A 21,333-nucleotide genomic window follows, 5' to 3' on the forward strand; every position below is an offset into this window, starting at 1 on the left:
TTTAGATTACTTACAGTATGGAAACAGGCCCTTCGGCCCAACAAGTCCACACCGCCCCACCAAAGCGCAACCCACCCATACCCCTACATTTACCCCTTACCTAACACTATGGGCAATTTAGCATGGCCAATTCACCTGACCTGCACATCTTTTTGGATTGTGGGAGGAAACTGGAGCATCCGGAGGAAACCCACGCAGACATGGGGAGAACGTGCAAACTCCACACAATCAGTCGCCTGAGGCGGGAATTGAACCCGCGTCTCTGGCGCTGTGAGGCAGCAGTGCTAACCACTGTGCCACTGTCATCTGCAAGGTCTTAGAAAGGATTCTGAGGGACAGGATTTATGACCATCTGGAAGAACATGGCTTGATTAAATGCAGTCAGCACAGCTTTGAGAGGGGCAGGTCATGCCTCACAAATCTTATTGAGTTCTTTGAGGATGTTACTCGACAAGTTGATGAGGGTCGAGTGGTGGATATGGTGTATATGGACTTCAGCAAGGCATTTGGTAAGGTTCCCCATGCTAGGCTCATTCAGAAAGTCAGGAGGAATGGGATACAGGGAAATTTAACTGTCTGGATACAAAATTGGCTGGTTGACAGAAGACAGCGAGTGGTAGTGGAAGGAAAGTATTCTGCCTAGAAGTCAGTGGTGAGTGGTGTTCTACAGGGCTGTGTTCTTGGGCCTCTACTCTTTGTAATTTTTATTAATGACTTGGATGAGGAGATTGAAGGATGGGTTAGCGAGTTTGCAGATGACACAAAGGTTGGAGGTGTCGTTGACAATATAGAGGACTGTTGTAGGCTGCAGGGTGACATTGACAGGATGCAGAGATGGGCTGAGAGATGGCAGATGGAGTTCAATCTGGATAAATGCGAAGTGATGCATTTTGGAAGGTCGAACTTGAAAGTTGAGTACAGGATTAAAGACAGGATTCTTGGCAGTGTGGAGGAACAGCGGGATCTTGGTGTGCAGGTACATAGATCCCTTAAAATTGCCACTCAAGTGGACATGGCTGTTAAGAAACATATGGTGTTTTGGCTTTCATTAACAGGGGGATTAAGTTTAAGAGCCGTGAGACCTTGTTGCAGCTCTATAAAACTTTGGTTAGACCACACTTGGAATACTGTGTCCAGTTCTGGTCGCACTATTATAGGAAAGATGTGGATACTTTGGAGAGGGTTCAGAGGAGGTTTACTAGGATGCTGTCTGGAATGGAGGGCTTATCTTACGAACAGAGGTTGACTGAGCTCGGACTTTTTCCATTGGAAAAAAGGAAGAGAGGGGACCTAATTGAGGTGTATAAGATAATGAGAGGCATAGATAGAGACCTTTATCCCACGGCAGAAATTGTTAACATGAGGGGTCATAGTTTTAAGCTGTTTGGCAGAAAGTATAGAGGTGATGTCAGAGGCGGGTTCTTTATGCAAAGAGTTGTGAGAGCATGGAATGCGTTGCCAGCAGCAGTTGTGGAAGAGAGGTCATTGGGGATATTTAAGAGCCTGCTGGACATGCATATGGTCACAGACATTTGAGGGTTTGTACATTAGGTTTACCTTACATGAGAATCAATGGTCTGCACAACATCGTGGACTGAAGGGCCTGTTCTGCGCTATACTGTTCTATGTTCTATCTGCTGAGATATGGGCTCAGATCAGAAACAGGAACTCCCTGTTGGGAGTTTTCTACAGGCCCTCCGAATAGTTCCACATTGGATTTGGTAGAGGGTGGTGAACCTGGCTAGGTGTTAGATTTGGAGGTGAGTACTTTGGTGATAGTGACCACAATTCGGTTATGTTTACTTTAGCAATGGAAAGGGATAGGTACATACTGCAGGGCAAGAGATATTGCTGGGGAAAGGTAATTATGTTGACATTAGGCAAGTTTTAGGATGCATAGGATGGGCACAATTGAAATGCAGAGCTTATTCAAGGAAGTTACTGCACGTACTTGTTAAGTATGTACCTAACTGTCAGGGAGGAAATGGTCGAGTGAGGGAGCCATGGCTTACTAAAGAAGTTGAATGTCTTGTCAAGAGGAAGAAGGCTTATGTTAAGATGAGACATGAAGGCTCAGTTAGGGCACTTGAGAGTTCCAAATTAGCCAGGAAGGACCTAAAGCAAGAGCTAAGAGGAGCCAGAAGGGGACAGGAGACGTTGTTCGCAGATAGGATCAAGGAAAACCATAAAGCTTTTTATAGGTACATCAGGAATAAAAGAATGACTAGGGAAAGATTAGAGACAATCAAGGATAGTAGTGGGAAGTTGTGCGTAGAGTCTGAGGAGATGGGGAAGTGCTAAATGAATATTAGTATTCACACTGGAAAATGACAATGTTGCCAAGGAGAGTACTGAGAGACAGGTTACGAGACTAGATGGGATTGAGGTTCACAAGGAGGAGGTGTTAGTAATTCTGGAATGTGAGAAAATAGTGAAGCCCCCTGGGCCGGATTTACATTTATCCTCAGATTCTCTGGAAGCCAGGGAGGAGATTGCAGAGTTTTTGGCTTTGATCTTGATGTGGTTATTGTCTACAAGAATAGTGCCAGATAGTAAATGTTGTCCCCTTGTTCAAGAAGGGGAGTAGAAATAACCCTGGCAATTATAGTCCAGTGAGCCTTACTTTCATTCTGGGCAAAGTGTTGGGAAAGGTTGTAAGAGAAGGGATTTATAATCATCGAGAGAGGAATAAATTGATTAGGGATAGTCAACACAGTTTAGTGAAGGGTAGGTCGTGCCTCACAAATCATATTGAGTTCTTTGAGATGGCGATCAAAGAGGTGGATGAGGGTAAAGCAGTTGATGTGGTGTACATGGATTTCAGTAAGGCATTTGATCAGGTTACCCATGGTAAACTATTACACAAAATACAGAGGCATAGAATTGAGGGTGATTTAGTGGTTTGGATCACCTGGAGTTCAATTATTAGTGGTGTACCGCAAGAATATGTTTTGGGGCCACTGCAGTTTGTCATATTTTTAAATGACCTGGATGAGGGCGTAGAGGATGGGTTATTAAATTTGCAAATGACACTAAGATCGGCAGAGTTGTGGATAGTGCCAAAGAATATTGCAGGTTAAAGAGGGACATAGATCAGCTGCAGAGCTGGGCTGAGAGGTGACAAATGGAGTTTAATGTAAAAAAGTGTGAGGTGATTCACTTTGGAAGGAGCAACAGTAATAAAGAGTACTGGGCTAATAGTAAGTTTCTTGGTAGTGTAGATGAGCAGAGAGATCTTGTGCATGTGCATAGATCCCTGAAAGTTGCTACCCAGATTGACAGAGTTGTTCAGGTATACAGTGTGTTAGTTTTTATTGGTAGAGGAATTGAGTTTCAGAGCCACGAGGTCATGGTGCAGCTGTACAAAACTCTGGTACAGCCACACTTGGAGTATTACGTCCAATTCTGGCCACCATATTACAGGAAGGATGTGGAAGCTTTGGAAAGGGTGCAGAGGAGACTTACTAGGATGCTGCCTGGTGTGGAGAAAAGGCGGAAAGATTTGAGGCTGTTTTCATTAGAGAGAAGAAGATTGAGAGGTGATTTAATTGAGACACAAGATAATCAGAGGATTAGATCAGCTGGACAGTGAGAGCCTTTTTCCTCGGATGGTGATGGCTAGCTTTAAATTGAGGGATGACAGATATTGGACAGATATCAGAGATAGTTTGTTACTCAGAGTATGGGGCATGGAACACACTGCCTGCAACAGTAGCAGACTTGCCAAGTTTTAGGGCATTTAAATGGTCATTGGATAAACATTTGGTTGAAAATGGAATGGTTTAAAATAGATAGGCTTCAGATTGGTTCCACAGGTCAGCACAGAGGACAAGAAGGGCCTGTACTGTGCTGGAATGTCCCTATGTTCTAAAGGCTGGGGTATCATTGCTGTAAAGTTTGGAGATATAATAAGTACAATAGCCTTTTAGTTAATCCTTTAAGGAAACAGGGCACACATGTAAAACAAATTAAAAACTAGAGCAATCCTAAAACTTGCTCTGTTCATCAAATTTCCTTAAAAGGTCCTGAAAGAGCCATCAGCATTTCAGCAATATATGTAAGAGGCTCCCAAAAATGTTTTCTATATTTAATCCAATGATATTAGATTTCACCCTGAAATAATTATTTGAATTTAGCATGATAACTGTTACATAGTTAGGTCCCTATTTTTAAATAGGGTTCTTAGTTATTTTGAGGAAAGGAAGACCAAAAAGGAAAAATTTGATTAAGGGCATGTGACTACTTTTCCATATATTGTAATCATCAAAATTTCCCAAGATTTTGTCAACAAAGTTTTTTAATGCATAATTTCCCCCAATTCTGATGGGGTAACACTGACAGCTGGTTGCCATTTGATAACAAGAATCATCTATAATTCAGCAAAATCAAAAATAATTCAACAGTGCCTTATCAACACACTCTCATTGAATATTGCCTTACATGAGACAAATATTAATGCCATGAACAATAAATATTTTCTATAACTGTCAAAGTTTCAAACTTTCCTCAGCAGCATGCTTGCTGGGTCTCTTAAATAAAACCCCTGTCTTGGGTACAAGTCAGATGAATCAACTGGAAAATTCACTTTAATGGTTCTGACCAAAGCTCATCCAAACAAAATGTTAAGTATTTTGCTCCCTTATGTAGGTGCTGCTAAGTCCAGGATTTTATCTTCTACTTAATATTTCCAGCATCCGCAATATTTTGATTGAATTAGTGTTTATTGATTTGAGAATTTGCCCTCTTTTGACCTGCATACTTGTACAGAGATGGAATAACCATCTATGACGACACGGTGGCTCAGTGGTTAGCACTGTTGCCTCACAGTGGCAGGGACCTGGGTTCAATTCCCACCTCCGGTGACTGTGTAGGTTTCCTCTGGGTATGCCGGTTTTCTCCCATAATCGAAAAATGTGTAGGTCACGTGCATTGGCCATGCTAAATTGCCCATAGTGTTAGGTGCATTAATCAGGGTAAATATAGGGTACAGGAATGAGTCTGAGGTGATGTAAGAGGTGATGTTGGAAAGGTGTCGCATTCCTCGGCATTTCATTTTGTTTGAGCATTGTACCTGTGAGAACAGAATAACATGAGTGTTACTTCAGGTAATTAATGCTTTTAGGGATTCTTACCTGTATTCATCGCTGCATTCTTTCAAATTACATAAAATTTTGTTTCGATTTTTTTAAGAGGACAATGGGCCATGGATGTTTTTTCCTTCAGACACACATATAGGCATGAAGAAAGAAGGTAATAAATCATAAACACTTGGTATCTCATCTGAAGTAAAGTATCCATAAACTAACAGCTAAGGTAAGCACCTATGGGATGAGAGACACGGCTGTTGAGTTCAGGAAGAATATCAAAACGCTTGTGTAAGACATAGCTGTTGAAAAATATAACGCAAATGCCTGCTCAACTCTATCTTCTTTCACTATTGCACACTCATTGGGTAGAGTAATTTATCACCAGTTCAATAATACTATTACACCAATACCAGTTATTTATCATTTTGACAGCTTGTTAAACCATACATCGGTATATGTTGCTGCATCTCAAACTGCTCTTCATTTCACAAGTAGCACTGCAAACATTACAACAGTGATGCTACAGATTATCTGGTGTTACTTGAAAGCTCTCCAGATGTCAATAAATTCCCTCTGATGTAAAGTTTGTGGATAGTTTTCTTTCATGTTGTCATTAATATACTTTAATAACTGTTCTCTTCAGTCTTCATGACATTACACCAGTTTCACTTTCTCAATCTGCAAGCTTTACAGCATTGTATTAGTGACTACGGGATTTTCTTTCTGTCTTTGTAACTAACAATCAAAAGGAAATTGAGAGCAGACCTGTTCTCTCTTCTCTAAAGCATTTAAAGGGTTCTGAAAGGTTTTTCACAAAAGAAATTTAAGGACGTAGAGCTTCCACTATGGGCACAAGAAGCAGTCCAGGCACAACTACATGATTTCCTGAATTGATTTTGGACATCAGGCCACAACATCTCAGGATACACCCCACAAGCACAGGCCACCCACGTTCCACATTTACTGACATTTGTATCCAACTTGAGCCAGCCTCTAAGAACCCTCATGGCACATCTTTGATCCACTTTCAGTGCACTTCTGCACTTCAATGCTTGACAGTTTATCAACAAAATCTTGGTTAGAGACAAAAAAAAACTGCAGATACTGAAATCCAAAATAGGCAGGCAGGAGGCTGGAAAAACATTGCAAGCTAGGTAGCATCAGGAGGTGGAGAAGTCAACATTTCGGTGTAACCCTTCTTCAGGACTGGGGATGGGTGTAGGGGATGGGTGTGGGGGTTGCGGAGTTAAAAGGGGGTGGTGAGGGCAGCTTAGTGAAGTGGGGATAGGTGAAGATAGGCAGACGGTATAGCCTGGTTGATCAATGGGAGAAATGAATCCAGTTAGTGGCAGGGAGGAGTGGAAGGGGAGGGGCTGGGAAGTGAGTCATGGGATGGGAAGGGACATTATTTGAAATTGGAGAATTCAATGTCCACCTGGGTACCCTATAGCCCGGAGGACTCAACATTGTCCTGAAGGAGGGTTACACCCAAAGCGCCGACTTATCCACCTCCTGATGCTGCCTGGCTTACTGTGCTCTCCCAGCCTCCTGCCTGTCTGTCCTTAGCCATCTCAAGGGACAAAGCCTTCAGGCAGGCAGTACTGGTTTAATAAGTCAAGAGCACCTCGATACCAGTCCAGAGGCTTGAGATAGCAGAGTAATGATGCTCTTTACAAACGGGTGAGGAGCCAATGTCAAGCAGCCCATCACCTGCATCAGTGGTTCCAAACATTCCTATGGAGATAAGACTTAGACTACAAAATGTGGATGTTTCCTTACCTTTTAGCTTTCTTTTACCTCTGCTTTTCTTTTTATTTTAAAATTCTGGCTTTGTAACCAAGATGGCATTCGAGAATGGTGATTTTGTACACATTAAACTGTACACATATTCCTACACTTGTGTACATTTGACAATAAAATTCTAATTTCAAATTCAGCTGTCTTGACTCTTTCTGTACTTTTGAAATCAAGAAAGTCTTGAAACCACTAACAGCTGCTTGAAATAAAGGTTCTTAAGCTCTTCTAGAACATTTGGATAACCTTTGCATAGGAAATATCAGGGACATGCATGCATGAAGGGATTGAAGAAAACAAATTAGTCCATCAACACAGCAGCTCCAAATGAAAGAAGACAGGGAAGTCATGACCAATTATAATGAACAGTTTGAGAGATGGGTGGAACATCATCTCTAGTTTTATTCTGGGGAGAACACTAAAGTAATCTCAAGACATCAGAGAAGCCCTGCTTGTTCTGGTTGTCATGGATATTGAACTCACCAGGCAGCAGCATGGCAAAGCCATGGACTAAGCTCCAGATGTTGATGCTTTCTACCTGAATATATCAAGCACAGTAAACTGCCACTCCTGCAACATCTGCACAAACCTCTGTCTCTGGATGTGCCTAATGCAAGGATTGTATCCCTGTCCAAACACAAGAGTGACTGCAACAACTACAATAAATATCAAGGCGTCTCCCTGTTATGTGTGTACCTGGCCTTTAAGAAAGGTCACCAATAAGGACTACATGTCTTGTGTGTATACAATGTTCCAACTCTATCTGCCAGTTAGTCTGCTATGGGCTTGCAAGCTGCACACACACAAATCATTTGATTTATTGTCATACTGACTTCATGACTTATAATGTGCTTTACTCTTATAAATAAAATAACCCAAGGACTATCATCATTAACATGACACTCCTGACTGATAACCGGAGAAAGATATTTGCCCATGTGAGCTTTATTATACTGTAGATCCTGGATTAATGCATCAATCCCAGAGTGGTTTCAGAACTGGAAGATTTATAATTTACATAATTTTTAGTCCAACAGCAAGAAAAGTGCTGTGACCAAAAGAAGTCATGTATATTTCTTTCATTAATCATTCACCAAAACATTCAACTGTGTGAGCAGTGACAGGGTCTATGAACTGCTGGAGAAAGCTTGCAGCCTACTGAAGTTTCTCAATGCAATTTCCTCTTTTTAATGACCATCTGATGGTAAGGTCAAGTCTAATCAGGCAACACAAAAACCCTTTGAGATCTGCAATGGAGACAAAGTGTGTTGTGTTCTAGCACAGCCCCCACTTTGACAGATTCTTTGCTTTGATGCTGCCAAATGCCTTCAGTTCATCTACAGAAGATGTCCACTTACACATCAAAACTGACAGAGAGCTGTTCAATCTTGCTTGCTTAAAGATCCAAGACAAAAGTATGCCAAGTCCTCATCAGAGAGTTGACAATGTTCATCAATGTCCCATACTTAGGACTTGCAGTGACAAAGAGTTTGGTTCAACCATCAACATCAGAAAGATAGATTTTATAGTCATATTCCAATCTTATCCGCATTTACAATGTGATGTTGAAGTTTTTGTTAACTTTACATATCAAGGCTCCACAATCACCAGCAATCTGCCAATTGATGCTAAAATCAATATACACATCATAAAAAGTTGCAGTGATTGTTGCCAAGTTGAGTAAGAAAATGTAGGACAACAGCAACCTGACTGAGAACATTAAACTGCTTGCTTGCCAAGCCTGTGACCTTAGTGCAATCCTCTACACTGCTGAGGTTTAGACAACATACGTAAAGCTGGAAAAAGAGGTTAACAGTTTTCATCTTTATTGTGTCTGGCATTTATTTCCTGTAGTGTGCTAGTTCCATCAACAAACTCTAACTGCTAATTCATTGATGCTTACGTTGGTTCAGCTATGTTCATTAAATGTATTACAGCTGTATATCTAAAGACATCCCTTCTGTTGAACTGGACACTGGGTCATGGGTTCCTGCAGGTGCTACAAGGATACCTACCTGCAAGCAAGATATGAAGATGGTCAACATTAATACTGACAACTCGGAGGCTGTTATTAATGGCCATTATTTCAGGGGCTGACTGTTCGGAAGTAAAATAAAGGAAAATCTTAAGTTGCTCTAAAGGCATATTACAGGTAAAAGAATAACGAGAGAAAGTGAAGTCCCACTAAAGACCATGGCAGTAGTTTGTGCATGGAGCCAGTGGTGTAAAGTTCTAAATGAATATTTTGTTTAGGAGTTTACTAGTGAGCGGGATAATATGAATATAAACATCAGGCAGAAGGTCTGTGATATAATTAAAGAAATTAGCATAGAGAAAGAGGAGATTCTGACAGGTTCAAAAGTAGATCAATCTCCACGGCCAGATGAAACAAATCCCAGGTTGTTGAGTGATGCAAGGGAGGAAATAGTACCAGTACATGCAAAATCTGGCAACAGGAGAGGAGACAACCAATATGGTCCTTTATTCAAGAAGGGAGCAAGGATTAACCCAGAAAACTATAGGCTATGAGTCTAACTTCAGTGGGGGCAGGGGGCAGCTATTAGAAACAATTCTGAGGGGTAGAATTAATATACATTTGGAAAAGCAGAAAATGATCAAGAACAGTCAGCCTGGTTTTGTGTCTGACCAATTTGATTGAACTTTTCAAAGTGATGACCAATTGTTTAGATGATGGCAATGCTTTTGGTGCAGTCTGCTTGAACTTCTGCACAGCTTATGATAAAATCCCACAGGATCCAAGGAAATTTAGCAAAATGGATTCACAACTGGCTGAGTGGCAAGAAGCAAAGGATAATAGTTGAGGGGTGTTTTCCTGACTGAGAGTCTGTTACCAGTGAGGTCCCACAGGGACAGTGTTGGGACCCTTGGTGTTTGTGGTTTATGCAGATGATTTTGATTTGAACATTGTGGGGTGGGGGGTGTGATTGGTAAGTTCACCCATGATACAAAATTGGTATGGTGGAAAATACTGATGAGGATAACCTTAGATTACAGGAAGATATGGGCAAGCTGGTAAGATGGGCTGATTAGTGGCAAAAGTAATTCAATCAGTATAAATGCACTTGGACTGGACAAATAAAGCACAGGAACACAAGTTACTTTATATATAAAGGACTTGGATGAAAATGTAGGTGAACTGATTGGTAAGTTTGCAGGTGACACAAACTTTCCTCACTATCCATAGCTCCAAGTTGTCAAAGGATACAGCAAGATATGGATCAGTCGGAAAGTTGAGTGGAAAAATGGCAGATCGGAGTTTAATCCAGACAAGTGTCAGAATTTGGGAGGTCAAATGCAACAGGAAAATATATAATAAGTGGCAGGATCCTGAGAAGCATTGATATCCAGAGGGATCTTGGGGTGCAAGCCCATAACTCCCTGAATGTGGTAACACAAAATGGATAAGGTGGTAAAAGGAGGAATATAGCATGCTTGCCTTCAATCAGTCAGGCATTCATTATAGAATTTTACAAGTCCTGTTGCAGCTGTACAAAATTTTAGTTAGACCACATTTGAAATATTTTATGCAGTTCTGGTTACCAGAAGGATGTGGAGGCTTTGGAGAAGGTGCAAAAGAGGATTACCAGGGTATTGCCTGAATTTAAACTATGAGGACTGTTTAGATAAACTTGAATCATTTTCATTAGAGATTTGGAGGCTGATAGAAGTCCAAAAAGTTATGGAGAGACATGGTTGGGGTGGATAGTCAGTCTTTTTCCCAGGGTGGTAAGTGCCTGGAACGCGCTGCCAGAGGAGGTGGTTGAAGCAGATACATTTAAGAGGCATTAGACAGATACATGAACAGGCAACAAATAGAGGGATCTTGACCATGCATAGACAGATGGGATTAGTTTTGAATGGCATCATGTAGGTGCAGACACGGTGGGTCAAAGAGCCTGTTCGTGTGCTGTGCTGTTCTAATACATGAAGGCATTCTGAGCAGCACTAAGGATCAGAGCAACCTTAGCATGAATCTGTACCAGTCCCTTAAAGTATCAGGACAAATGGATAAAAGTATTTAGGGAGGCATATAGGATACTTGTCTTTATTAGGCAAGGCAGAGAGTTTAACAGTAGGGGGATTATGATGGAACCATCTAACAGGGGAAAGTGAGGGCTGTAGATGCTAGAGATCAGAGTCAAGAGTGTAGTACTGGAAAGATACAGGTCAGGCATTATCCGAGGAGCAGGAAAATCAATGTTTCGGGCATTTCCGATGAAGGACTTCTGCCCGAAACTTCGATTCTTTAGCTCCTTGGATGCTGCCTGGCCTGCTGTGTCATTCCAGCACAACACTCTTGGAACTACATAATACATTGGTTAGGCCACATCTCAAGTATTTTGTGCAATTCTGGAATTCATGTTACTGGAGAGATGAGACAGCACTGGAGAGAGTGCAGGTTAGATTTACCAAAATGTTGACTGGGTGGAGAGTTTCAAAGAGAGATTAGACACACTGAGGTTGATTTCCTCACAGCAGAGGAGATTGAGAGGGACATAACTGAGGTGTATAAAATTATGAGGGGCATAGACAGGAAGAAAGTTTTCCCCTTACTTGAAGCAATCAATGTCCAGGAGCATAGATTTAAAAGATAAGAAGCAGAAGGTTTAGAGGAGATGTGAGGAACAGCTTTTTCACCAGAGAGTGGTGGAAATCTGAACTCACTGCCTACAAATGTGGTAAAGGCAGAAATCTTTATTATATTTTAGTAGTGTTTAGTTGTGTACTTGCAATACCAAGGAATTCAAGGAAATGGACCAAGTGTTGTAAAATGGGATTTGAATAATTGTGTGGTTGTTTTTGACTGGCACAGATATGATGGGCCAAAAGGCCTTTTTTCTTTTTGTAAACTTCTGTGACTCTATGATAGTGAATGAGGTGAACAGAAATGTAAAACCTAAGCTTGCTGAGGGGATAGCCCAGGAAAAATAAAAATCAATAAATTATGCAACTTCTCCACCTAATGCTTACTTTTGCAGCTAATGCACAACAGAGTATGGAACACAGCAGGTATCACTTGATCACAGTGTTGACTGTCATGTTGTCAACTGACCATGCAAAACCAGCTTGGGATCAAAAATTAAGGCAACTAAAAGAAATACTGCAAAAACTAACAGATTAAATGAATCCGAAAGTCAGGTTGATGGTTCAGCTAGAACATCCTAGGGTATGTATCAGAAGTTTATTATTTTCACACAGAGCCGCATTTGAAGGACCATGGATTGATGAATTGAAAATAAGGTGCAGCTTGGCTGATTTACAGCACTCTCAGTGATTACTTTGAATCATATCATAGAACGTTACTTATTAATCAGAAACAGTTCAGTATGGATGAATGATTCTGCCTAAAATCTTATATTCCACCTGAAACTATAACTATCTACAAATAGTGAAAAGTTAAGAAACAAACAACTGTAAAAAGTGTTGTATGAAAGTTTGACATGAAAACTGCAGAGTAAAAGGAGGCATTGGACATTGTCATATCAAAAACACATTAAAATGTATTTATGATGGTAATGAATATAATATGATAATAAATGCAGAAGGCCTGGACTTTCTCCTAGGTTGCAAGCCAGATTCAGCATAGCTTAAATGGATGCTGGCATGACCAATATGGTTAGTGCTGCAAGTACATTCCAGTGAAAGTTGAATGTTAGAAATAGAACTGGTTCCACAGTAAAATGGGGTGGCATGGTGGCTCAGTGGTTAGCACTGCTGCCTCACGTGCAGTCCACGTGAATTGGCCGTGCTAAATTGCCCATAGTGTTAGGTGCATTAGTCAGAGGGAAAAGGGGCTTGGGTGGGTTACTCTTTGGAGGGTTGGTGTGGACTTGTTGGGCTGAGGGGCCTGTTTCCACACTGTAGGGAATCTAATAAATCATCCAGGTTCGCACTCTATTTCTATTTAAAATATGGAAATAAATAATTTGGGGTTTGCCCTGCTCAAGCTAATTTTTAAGTCATCTTTATGAAAGTGTTTGTGATTTGTTCTATTAATGCACACACTCAATTGGTTTTTCAAAGTATTCGAGCACCTAAGAAATTAGCATTTTATTCAAGCAAATTGGCTTCAGTCATTACGGTCAGTTGCTAATGGCATTTTCACTCCACTGTAAACATTAATGGGGCTTTCTAAACATGTTGCATTATTTAAATCAGAAGCAGTTTGTATAAATCCAAATACTGATGCAATATTGCATCTGTACCCATTACCAGCTTGTTCCCAGCGCTTATACATGTCTACTGCATGGATTTGTCTACGAATACATACCTTGCTGCTTCTGCATCACAACAAAAGCTACCATAGAGTTGTAGCATCTGCTGCAAGATAACCTACAGAACATATCTGAAACAGGTTTGACTCATTGTTAAAAAAAAGATTACCAGAGCATGAAGTTTGCATGTCAGCTTTTCAATCCATTACAAAGGGAACATTGTCCTACATCAGACAATCTACAGTGCTCCTATGTACCAAACAGTTAACAAAAGCTATGTTTTAGTGAGACAACATATTCACCATTTTACTTCTAGATCAAATCTAGGGTGAGAAAACACTGGGAAATGGAGTTTCCTTCAAGAGTAAGACAGCACAGGGCAGTGTGGGTGGCAAGCTTGTATGATTTAGAATTCCACATATTAATGCTACATCAACAAATACATTTTACATTCAATTACTCAGATGGTGCTTACCAATGATCTTGAAACCAGATAACTGTTTGGAAACCAACGGTGTCAATATATTGAAGAAATATTGGAAATAATATTATAATAAAACAAAGAACTGCAGATTCTGGACAAATTTCTCTCACAAATGCTGCCAGACCTGCTGAGTTTCTTATGGACAAAATATTGTTGCACAACCAAGAATGGTTCCATCATTCCTGATGCTATTGAAGAACCACCCTACAAAAAAGGAGTACTGCAATCTATAGCTGTTTTTCATGGCTATTACCTTCACTTTCAAGAAGTACACAATGCAGATTTTACACAAGGTAACTGCAGATGCAAAATTCCCTTCTTTTCCCTTTTATTAGAGATTGCGATCAGATTTGGATACCAATATTCAAAGTTTGATTGAAACATTTTGTGACTTCTCAAAACCAATGCATTTGTCCATTAGTAAAATACTTTCAATCTGTGCAAATGAAATTCTGGTCATCAGTTAAAGAGAGTAAAATTTTCCAAAGGAAAACAAACCATAACTAAAAAAAAGCAGGCATCTCAGAAAATAAATCAACAATTTCAAAAAACATGAATTACTATGAATATTTATTACTATAAAATACTAAAATCTGCTCTAGTATGTTCTAGCATTTAAAATCCTTAGCATTGTGAAGCACAAACTGTGCCCTATGTGTACTTTAAAGAATTCTAATTTGCAAAGGAGCATCCTTAGCTATTGAGTTCTATTCCTTTCATATAATATTTTGTCTTGTTCTCCAGAATACTGCAGGAAGTTACAACTCCTGTCCTTCTGGATTATATGCTCTGTTATATTACTGCAGAAACGCCATGGGATAGTACACAACCATGACACCTTATGGTATATTGCTAGCAGTTGGATAGATTGAAAAGTCTGAAAAGGCTTGTTGTATAGCTGATGTTCTAATTTGTTCTGTGCATATTGGAATTTCAATAAATGTCATTTTAAATGTATACAAAGTGCATCTGTTCATAATCATATCTATCAGAACTGCAGAATATTATCTTTACCTTGTCCTCAAAAGTGAAAAAAAATCACTTTTGTAAATAAATAGTCAGTTATTTTAAAGATACTTAGTTCAAACAGATGTGATACTACACAGCAATGTCACATTCTTTGTGGAAGCATTTCAAATGTAAATTTTTAGCATTAGAACATACAATGTGACCAAATCTATAGCTCTCAAGATGCAGTTATTTGTTTTCTGAGGCCTACCTCCGAATCTGCAAATCAGTCAGTCAGCAACACCACTTTTGCAATTCATGATTGGTATTTTAGGTGGATTGAGTTAGTTTCATAAGATTCCACATTTCAGTGTTTTAAAATACTTTTTTATAGAAACAAATATGATTTGACAAGCAAGCATATTTACTGGCACAAATCTTTTTGTTGCAGAGAAATTACAAACATGGAGTTGTTATTAGTAAATTTCCTTTAGATTACTGCACAATTAATAAAGAATATTCTTGTTGAATTGTTACGATCCTATTGTTTCCAAGGTTCGTTAGATGTATGAAGAATGATCTGCTGATGAAATAATTTTGGACTCCAATGGATAAGTAGACTTTACAACATTTCAACAGAAAACACATTTCTTTTATACAGAAGGATTTGCTGAAGACATATGAAATTGCCCTCTGCATTTTACCAGTAGATTCAAACATGACATTAGAATCGTTTCTTTCACCTCAGCTTGCTTTATTATTTAAATGCTCATATTTGAGCTTTAACAGATTTACAATTTTCATCTCCTATTCCACCAAATTAGGCCATCAGCAATTTTCTTCCAGAGATAAGATTAAAATCTGAAATCCCCAATTGTTTCAAGAGTGCGTGGAAGTGGGGGAGGGGAAAGAAGGATCTAGCCAAATAGTTAGAACGAAAAATATGGATTCCTGATGAAGGGCTTTTGCCCGAAACATCAATTTCGAAGCTCCTTGGATGCTGCCTGAATTGCTGTGCTCTTCCAGCACCACTAATCCAGAATCTGGTTTCCAGCATCTGCAGTCATTGTTTTTACCAGAACGAAAAATATGCTGAATCCTCACAATAGATTGCAGATCTGCCGGGATTCGGAAATTAGTGTTTTATTCTTCAAATAGCCTTTCATTATTTCATCGATTGGCATTTAAACTTCGTGAAGTTCTTCCAATTCTGAAAGATTTAATATTGTGCATATAAAACCTATCAATGCTATTTCTTAATTGAGTTACTTTATATGTATTTATAACGCAGGGATGAGATTCGCCGATTTCACAACAGCATCATGTCAAATAAATTAGCTATTGATTTGTCCCAGCTCTGAAAGACTGGTTTCACGCAACAGCTTAGGTCTATTTCATGGTTGAAGTGCAGCCTCCATTACCGACTTGGTTTCAAGTCTATATTAAGCATGTATAAATTCATTTCCACTTGGAAAGCACGCCAATTAGCCAAGTCTGCCTTTTCAGTCTGGGTCAGTTACATCAATTCAATCAAGGAAAACCGATAAGGGACATGAAACAGGAGCTCTTCTCCCCAAGTCCAATCATGTATTTGAATTTCAGCAGTGGCGTGGAATCCAGGTGAGGACCAAGCGTTGCGTGATACAGGCGGAACTGCAGGCCAGGGCACTTTTTTTCATTTGGCCCATCGAAAATATCGCTGCAGCTTAATTCACAGAGCGTTTAGGATGATTTTACCGCATCGAAAGACCACATCAATTAGTGATTATCGTTCATAATATCAGAATCTCATTGCCCAGTGTTGCAGTATTCGCAGAATGTTTACGATATGTCAGGGAAACTCCGGTTAGTCATTAATGAAATTGATAGCATTGAGCTGAACAAGTACATTTTTAAATTCAATAGTTTAACCTCAAATGCTGGATTAAGCATACTGGTCCTGTCAGTTCCATGGTAGCCATTAATTTTGGCAAACAGCCAAGCGTTTTTACTAAATAGTTGCAACCATTGATTAATAACTAATCGTTCTCCGTGTAGGAACTGTCTACATTCCCGTCTCATTCTTAGAACACACCAGTGTGACATATGTGAATGCTTTGTTTTCCTGCACGTGCAATGCTAAAGACCAACGCATTTATTGTTCAGGTGCTGTTCTGTGATTTAATCCATTTAAATTACGTTCGTTTCAAATGCATGGATTGTAAATCCTGCATTTACTCTATCGGACGCAACTATAATTGTGGTCATTACTTTCACCGCTGAATTTAACACAAGGAGTAGCTAACTTTTATTGAGTGGATTCTAATTCAGAATTTCTTGAAAATAATTTCTAGCCTTTAAAAGTACATGTTTCAGTCAGAAGTATCAAATACACAGCACTCTGGGTTTAGAAAACGCATGGCACGGAAACACTGCAGACGATTGAAATAATCTCATGTGTGGCGAGCGAATTTCTACCGTCCTCAAAATAGCATCAATCATTAGTATTGCCTTTTGCATTATCTAGTGAATGATCAGCTATTAATCACAGATTGTCTGAGGAGAAACCATCCGTGAAAATGACTTTCTTCGGTGAAACTGTTTTACAGGGGTTTGTTCTGGGTAGATTTTAGCTCACAAGAATACAAAATTTGAAATCCAGGAGGAAAAAAAATGACAAAAACTGCGTTTGCTTCGAAACGTTTTCGACAATGAAACCAGGAACGTATATATAAAGTGTGTACGAGCGAGATTAGAACAAATGACCATGTATCTACTGGACGTTACTTATATCAAAGAATATAAATTTTATGAAGATTGTACACAATTTAATATAAAAGCGAACGATTTTAGATCGCAGCAGCTAAACGGACACGTTCTCCCTCTTGTGCGCTAATGTAGACTGCAGCTTGTGATAACATAACCAGCAAGATACATCAACTGGTTCCAAAAATCTTCTCAGTATATTTCCTGTCAATCTTTGCTTAACCCAACAAAATGGAAAAAAGTGATAACGCGATGGTACCAGAATTTAGAAGCATCTCCTCCCGATCTACAGGGTTGCAGCGTTTCAGCGAACCGATTAGAAGTCCAGTCTCGTCACATCTTACTTTAAACCTACCAATTTGTATTTACTCTATCGCATCACCTGTATGGTCTGGCGTATTTGCAAAATATTCACCAATTTATGGAATAATGAGTGTGCCAAACATTTACCCACAGCCATACTATACCAGCAGCGTAATCGCAGCCCGTTTAACACAAATGCTTAAAATGCAAAATGCAATTTTGCTGGACAGCTGATAACAAAAATACAGTCCACACCTTAACACTCGATTATTACGGTTAATTAACCCAAAGAAAGGAATTTTCTTTCAATTGATTCATTGAGTATTAACTGAATACCAATTCATTGCGTTGAGGAAATCTTCCTCAACGCAAGCTGTACTGTAACAATGACAGCATTGTAAGCTTGCCTACTTACCTTTTCAAGCGTAGACTGTACATCCTCGCCTTATTTTCAGTTATCAGATTAGCTTTTTCTGAATCCATAAACTGATCCATTTTCAACTGCAACAATACAATGCAATGGAACTTAAAGAAATACTGGCCGGATATCCTTCTGACAGAGTTAAACCACTTCAGTACACGTCGATATATTTGTAAGTCATCTCAAATCATAACGTATTTCACTGAAAAAAAACCTGAAAATGCAACGTGCACTTTCGACCTGTTAAAGTTTCTCTTGCTGAGCGGAGGCTCCTTTGACTGAGGGGCTCTTTCCCGCTGTGCTATATGTTAATAGAGAGCGAGTCGTGTGCAAAGGGCAATCCGAATGGCTTTGAGTGAACGGAGCACTAAAATTGCACACTGTGCGACGTATGCCGACAGTATTGTACTGTCACATCTTTCAGACCAAAAGGCTGCTGAGGTGTATACTTTTCCCTCCCTGGAGATTAGCAACAGCACTTCAGATCTACTGCATTCGTGCAGCTCCTGGTAAATCGAGTCTGTAACATTCCCAGCTTGGTAATATTTCAACATCAGAATTTTCGTATTTCTACTGCTTAACAGGAGATTTATTCCATGTCGCTTGCGTTACTGAGCAACATTTGGCTCACAAACATGATTGACAACAGTTTGAGGATAGCCTTGGAAATGCAGTTAACTCTTTCCGCCACAACATAAGTACATTTTGCCAGAATATCCGAGGAGTTCGATAGGCGTATGTGTAGAACGGAGCTTTCAGATGCGTAGATTCCATCCTTTACAACATTAATTCATCGGACTCTTTAAACAAGGCAGGGGTAATCAGGTGGTGCAATTTCTCATTTGCAGTATATGAACAGAGTCAGTCATTGGAAGGAGACGAGTTAGAGTGTCCTGTTCAGATTTCTGTCAATTTCTGCTGCAGTCTTTCCATTATTAGCTTTTCCATTCAGGTTGTATTATGCTAAGTCTTAACATGGCAATTTTGGGGTTTTCACATGATTTTTTTCCCCCATCTGGAAAGCATTTACTCATCTTTGGAAAACAATGATCTGCAACCCTGCAGCTTATAATCTCTGCCTAATGTATTCTTCTCCCATAACTTTGTCACCTAAGCCAACATAACTTTTTCAGCATTGTTTACTACAGTCCACCATGCTGTCAGGAAACACTCTTCCTTTCTGCTTTCCTGTCACATTTGTTTCTAGATCTAAAAGAGTCATACAACATGGAAATAGACCCTTCAGTTCAACCAGTCCACTGCTGACCATGTTCCCAAACTAAACTAGCCCCATCTGCCTATGCTTGGCCGATATCCCTCAAAACCTTTTCTATTCATGAACTTATTCAATTGTCTTTTAAACTATGTAACTGTACTTGCATCTATCACTTTCCCTGGCAGTTCATGAGCACGGTACAGTAGTGTCAAAAACAAACCAGAAAAAGCTGGATGAGGCACCATTAGTGGAGAGAAACAGTTAAAATTTGAGACTAATACAATTTCTTCAGAACACACAATGGCAGCAATGTGTACTACCTACAAGATGCACTGCTGTAACTCACCAGTTTTCTCTTGACTACACCTTCCAAATGTGCAACCTCGATTATCTCAAAGGACAAAGACATCAGATAAAAGGGACATCACCACATGTAAATTCTCCTCCAAGTTAGGTGCCATCCTGACTTGGAGGCACATTCTTTTTTTCCCCCCAGTCACTGGGTAAAACTTTTAGGATCCTCTTCCTGATAGCACTGCGTTGGGAACATGCCACCCCAAGAACTTCAGCAGCTCAAGCAGACAGCTCACCTTCTCCATGACAATTATGGACAGATGATACATTTTGGCCGAGACAGTGTTGCCACATCCCATGAAACCTGTATACATCATATTAGTAGCCTAAGATAAACATTATTACACAATTTATTGATACCTGATAATTATCATACCTGCACATTGTTACTTAAGCACTAGAGGAGCTCCCAATCAGAGTTACCAGTGTAGATTTCATACTACTGAAATTAAATAATTCTTAAAGCTTTTTTAAGACATAAGTAATATTAGTCATCTTTATTCTCAGCTACCTTCCCAATTAAATAGCATTTCATTTGTTCCAACTCTCAATATAGGTTGTCAGTATTTGCTTAAAGTGCTAATACTTTATTCCTTTTCTTACCTTTCCAAAACCACCATTCTTGTCAGCTGTAAAATGATTATTCTTAGTTCATCTTTTCTTCCTAGTCACCTTGTACTTCCACATCAAAGTACATTATAAAAGTGTTGTGTGTGGAATCTAGACATCTGTTGCACCAAAATATTAGAGGTAAAGTCCTTGATGTGATTAATTTATTTGCATTAGCATCATGAAAGTACTGATAAAAGGTAAGCATAACTAACATTTGTCTGTGTAGCAAGAAGGAAAAATGAATTATATGTCATATGGTGAAAATGAGAGATTATCTTTTTAGAGTTACCATTAAAGTTCTGTTTACTTAATCTACTGTCCTATGTGTGACATCATTCTCACATTAATGTTACTTGATACCAACTGCTTTCAAAATGATCCTGGAAGTCACTTTGTCATATCTAACCAATACAAACTGCATCTTTTTCACAAAAACTGGTTCAACCTATTTTTCAGAACAAGTAGGACATCCTGCAATTGCCGACTTTACCAGCAATACCTTGAGAATAAATGTTAATTGACAGAAAAGGACCTTGAACATTAATGGTGACTCTAAAAATCTGTTTTGAATAAGTGCAATCACTAAGTATCCGCAACTGACTGGGGGCAGATAATCACAAAGACAGGTAGCTGTCTGAATGAAGAAATTTCCTTTTAGTCCTAGAAGACTGATTCCTTATTGTGTAACGATGACATTTGGTTCCTGATTCTTTCAGCTACAGGAAACAACCTCAAATCCACCCTTGTGGGAAACACGTCAAGTTGATATTTGAAGAATTCTCTATTTTCCATTTTCCATTCTTTATTACTGTGTCATTTGCAAAATTTTCTTTCAGTTTTGGAGGTGACATCAAATCATCTTAGCAACCGTGAAGCATTTCCGAGTAGCTGCATCAAAAATGTAATTTATGAAAACATGCACGAAAGATCTCAGCCATGCATATGACAGTTCTGAGACAGGGGTTAAAAAAACTTAAACGTTCTGAAAAGCATGGTCCAGATATAGTCATCTTCTAAATCTAATGGTTTAGCTGGGGTTAGTATCCACATTGCTTTTGATAACTATAGATATCCCTCCTATAATTTGCTGAGGATAGCTTCGGACACAAAGAACATAGAAGAATACAGCGCAG

The 21,333-nt window shown here is 39.4% G+C and overlaps 1 protein-coding gene across 1 annotated transcript in view; it reads right to left on the reverse strand.

Moving 5' to 3' along the window:
* slc30a2 (solute carrier family 30 member 2) overlaps positions 1–18,599 on the reverse strand; it is a 137,020-nt gene extending 118,421 nt beyond the window's left edge. The window contains exon 1 of the mRNA XM_043682126.1: positions 18,013–18,599. Coding sequence (XP_043538061.1) covers positions 18,013–18,092 — 80 coding nt within the window. The 5' untranslated portion in view covers positions 18,093–18,599. The remainder of the gene's footprint in view (positions 1–18,012) is intronic.
* Positions 18,600–21,333: the final 2,734 nt, after the last annotated feature.

This window comes from Chiloscyllium plagiosum, chromosome 3, assembly GCF_004010195.1.
Source record: "Chiloscyllium plagiosum isolate BGI_BamShark_2017 chromosome 3, ASM401019v2, whole genome shotgun sequence".
Classification (NCBI taxonomy): domain Eukaryota; kingdom Metazoa; phylum Chordata; class Chondrichthyes; order Orectolobiformes; family Hemiscylliidae; genus Chiloscyllium; species Chiloscyllium plagiosum.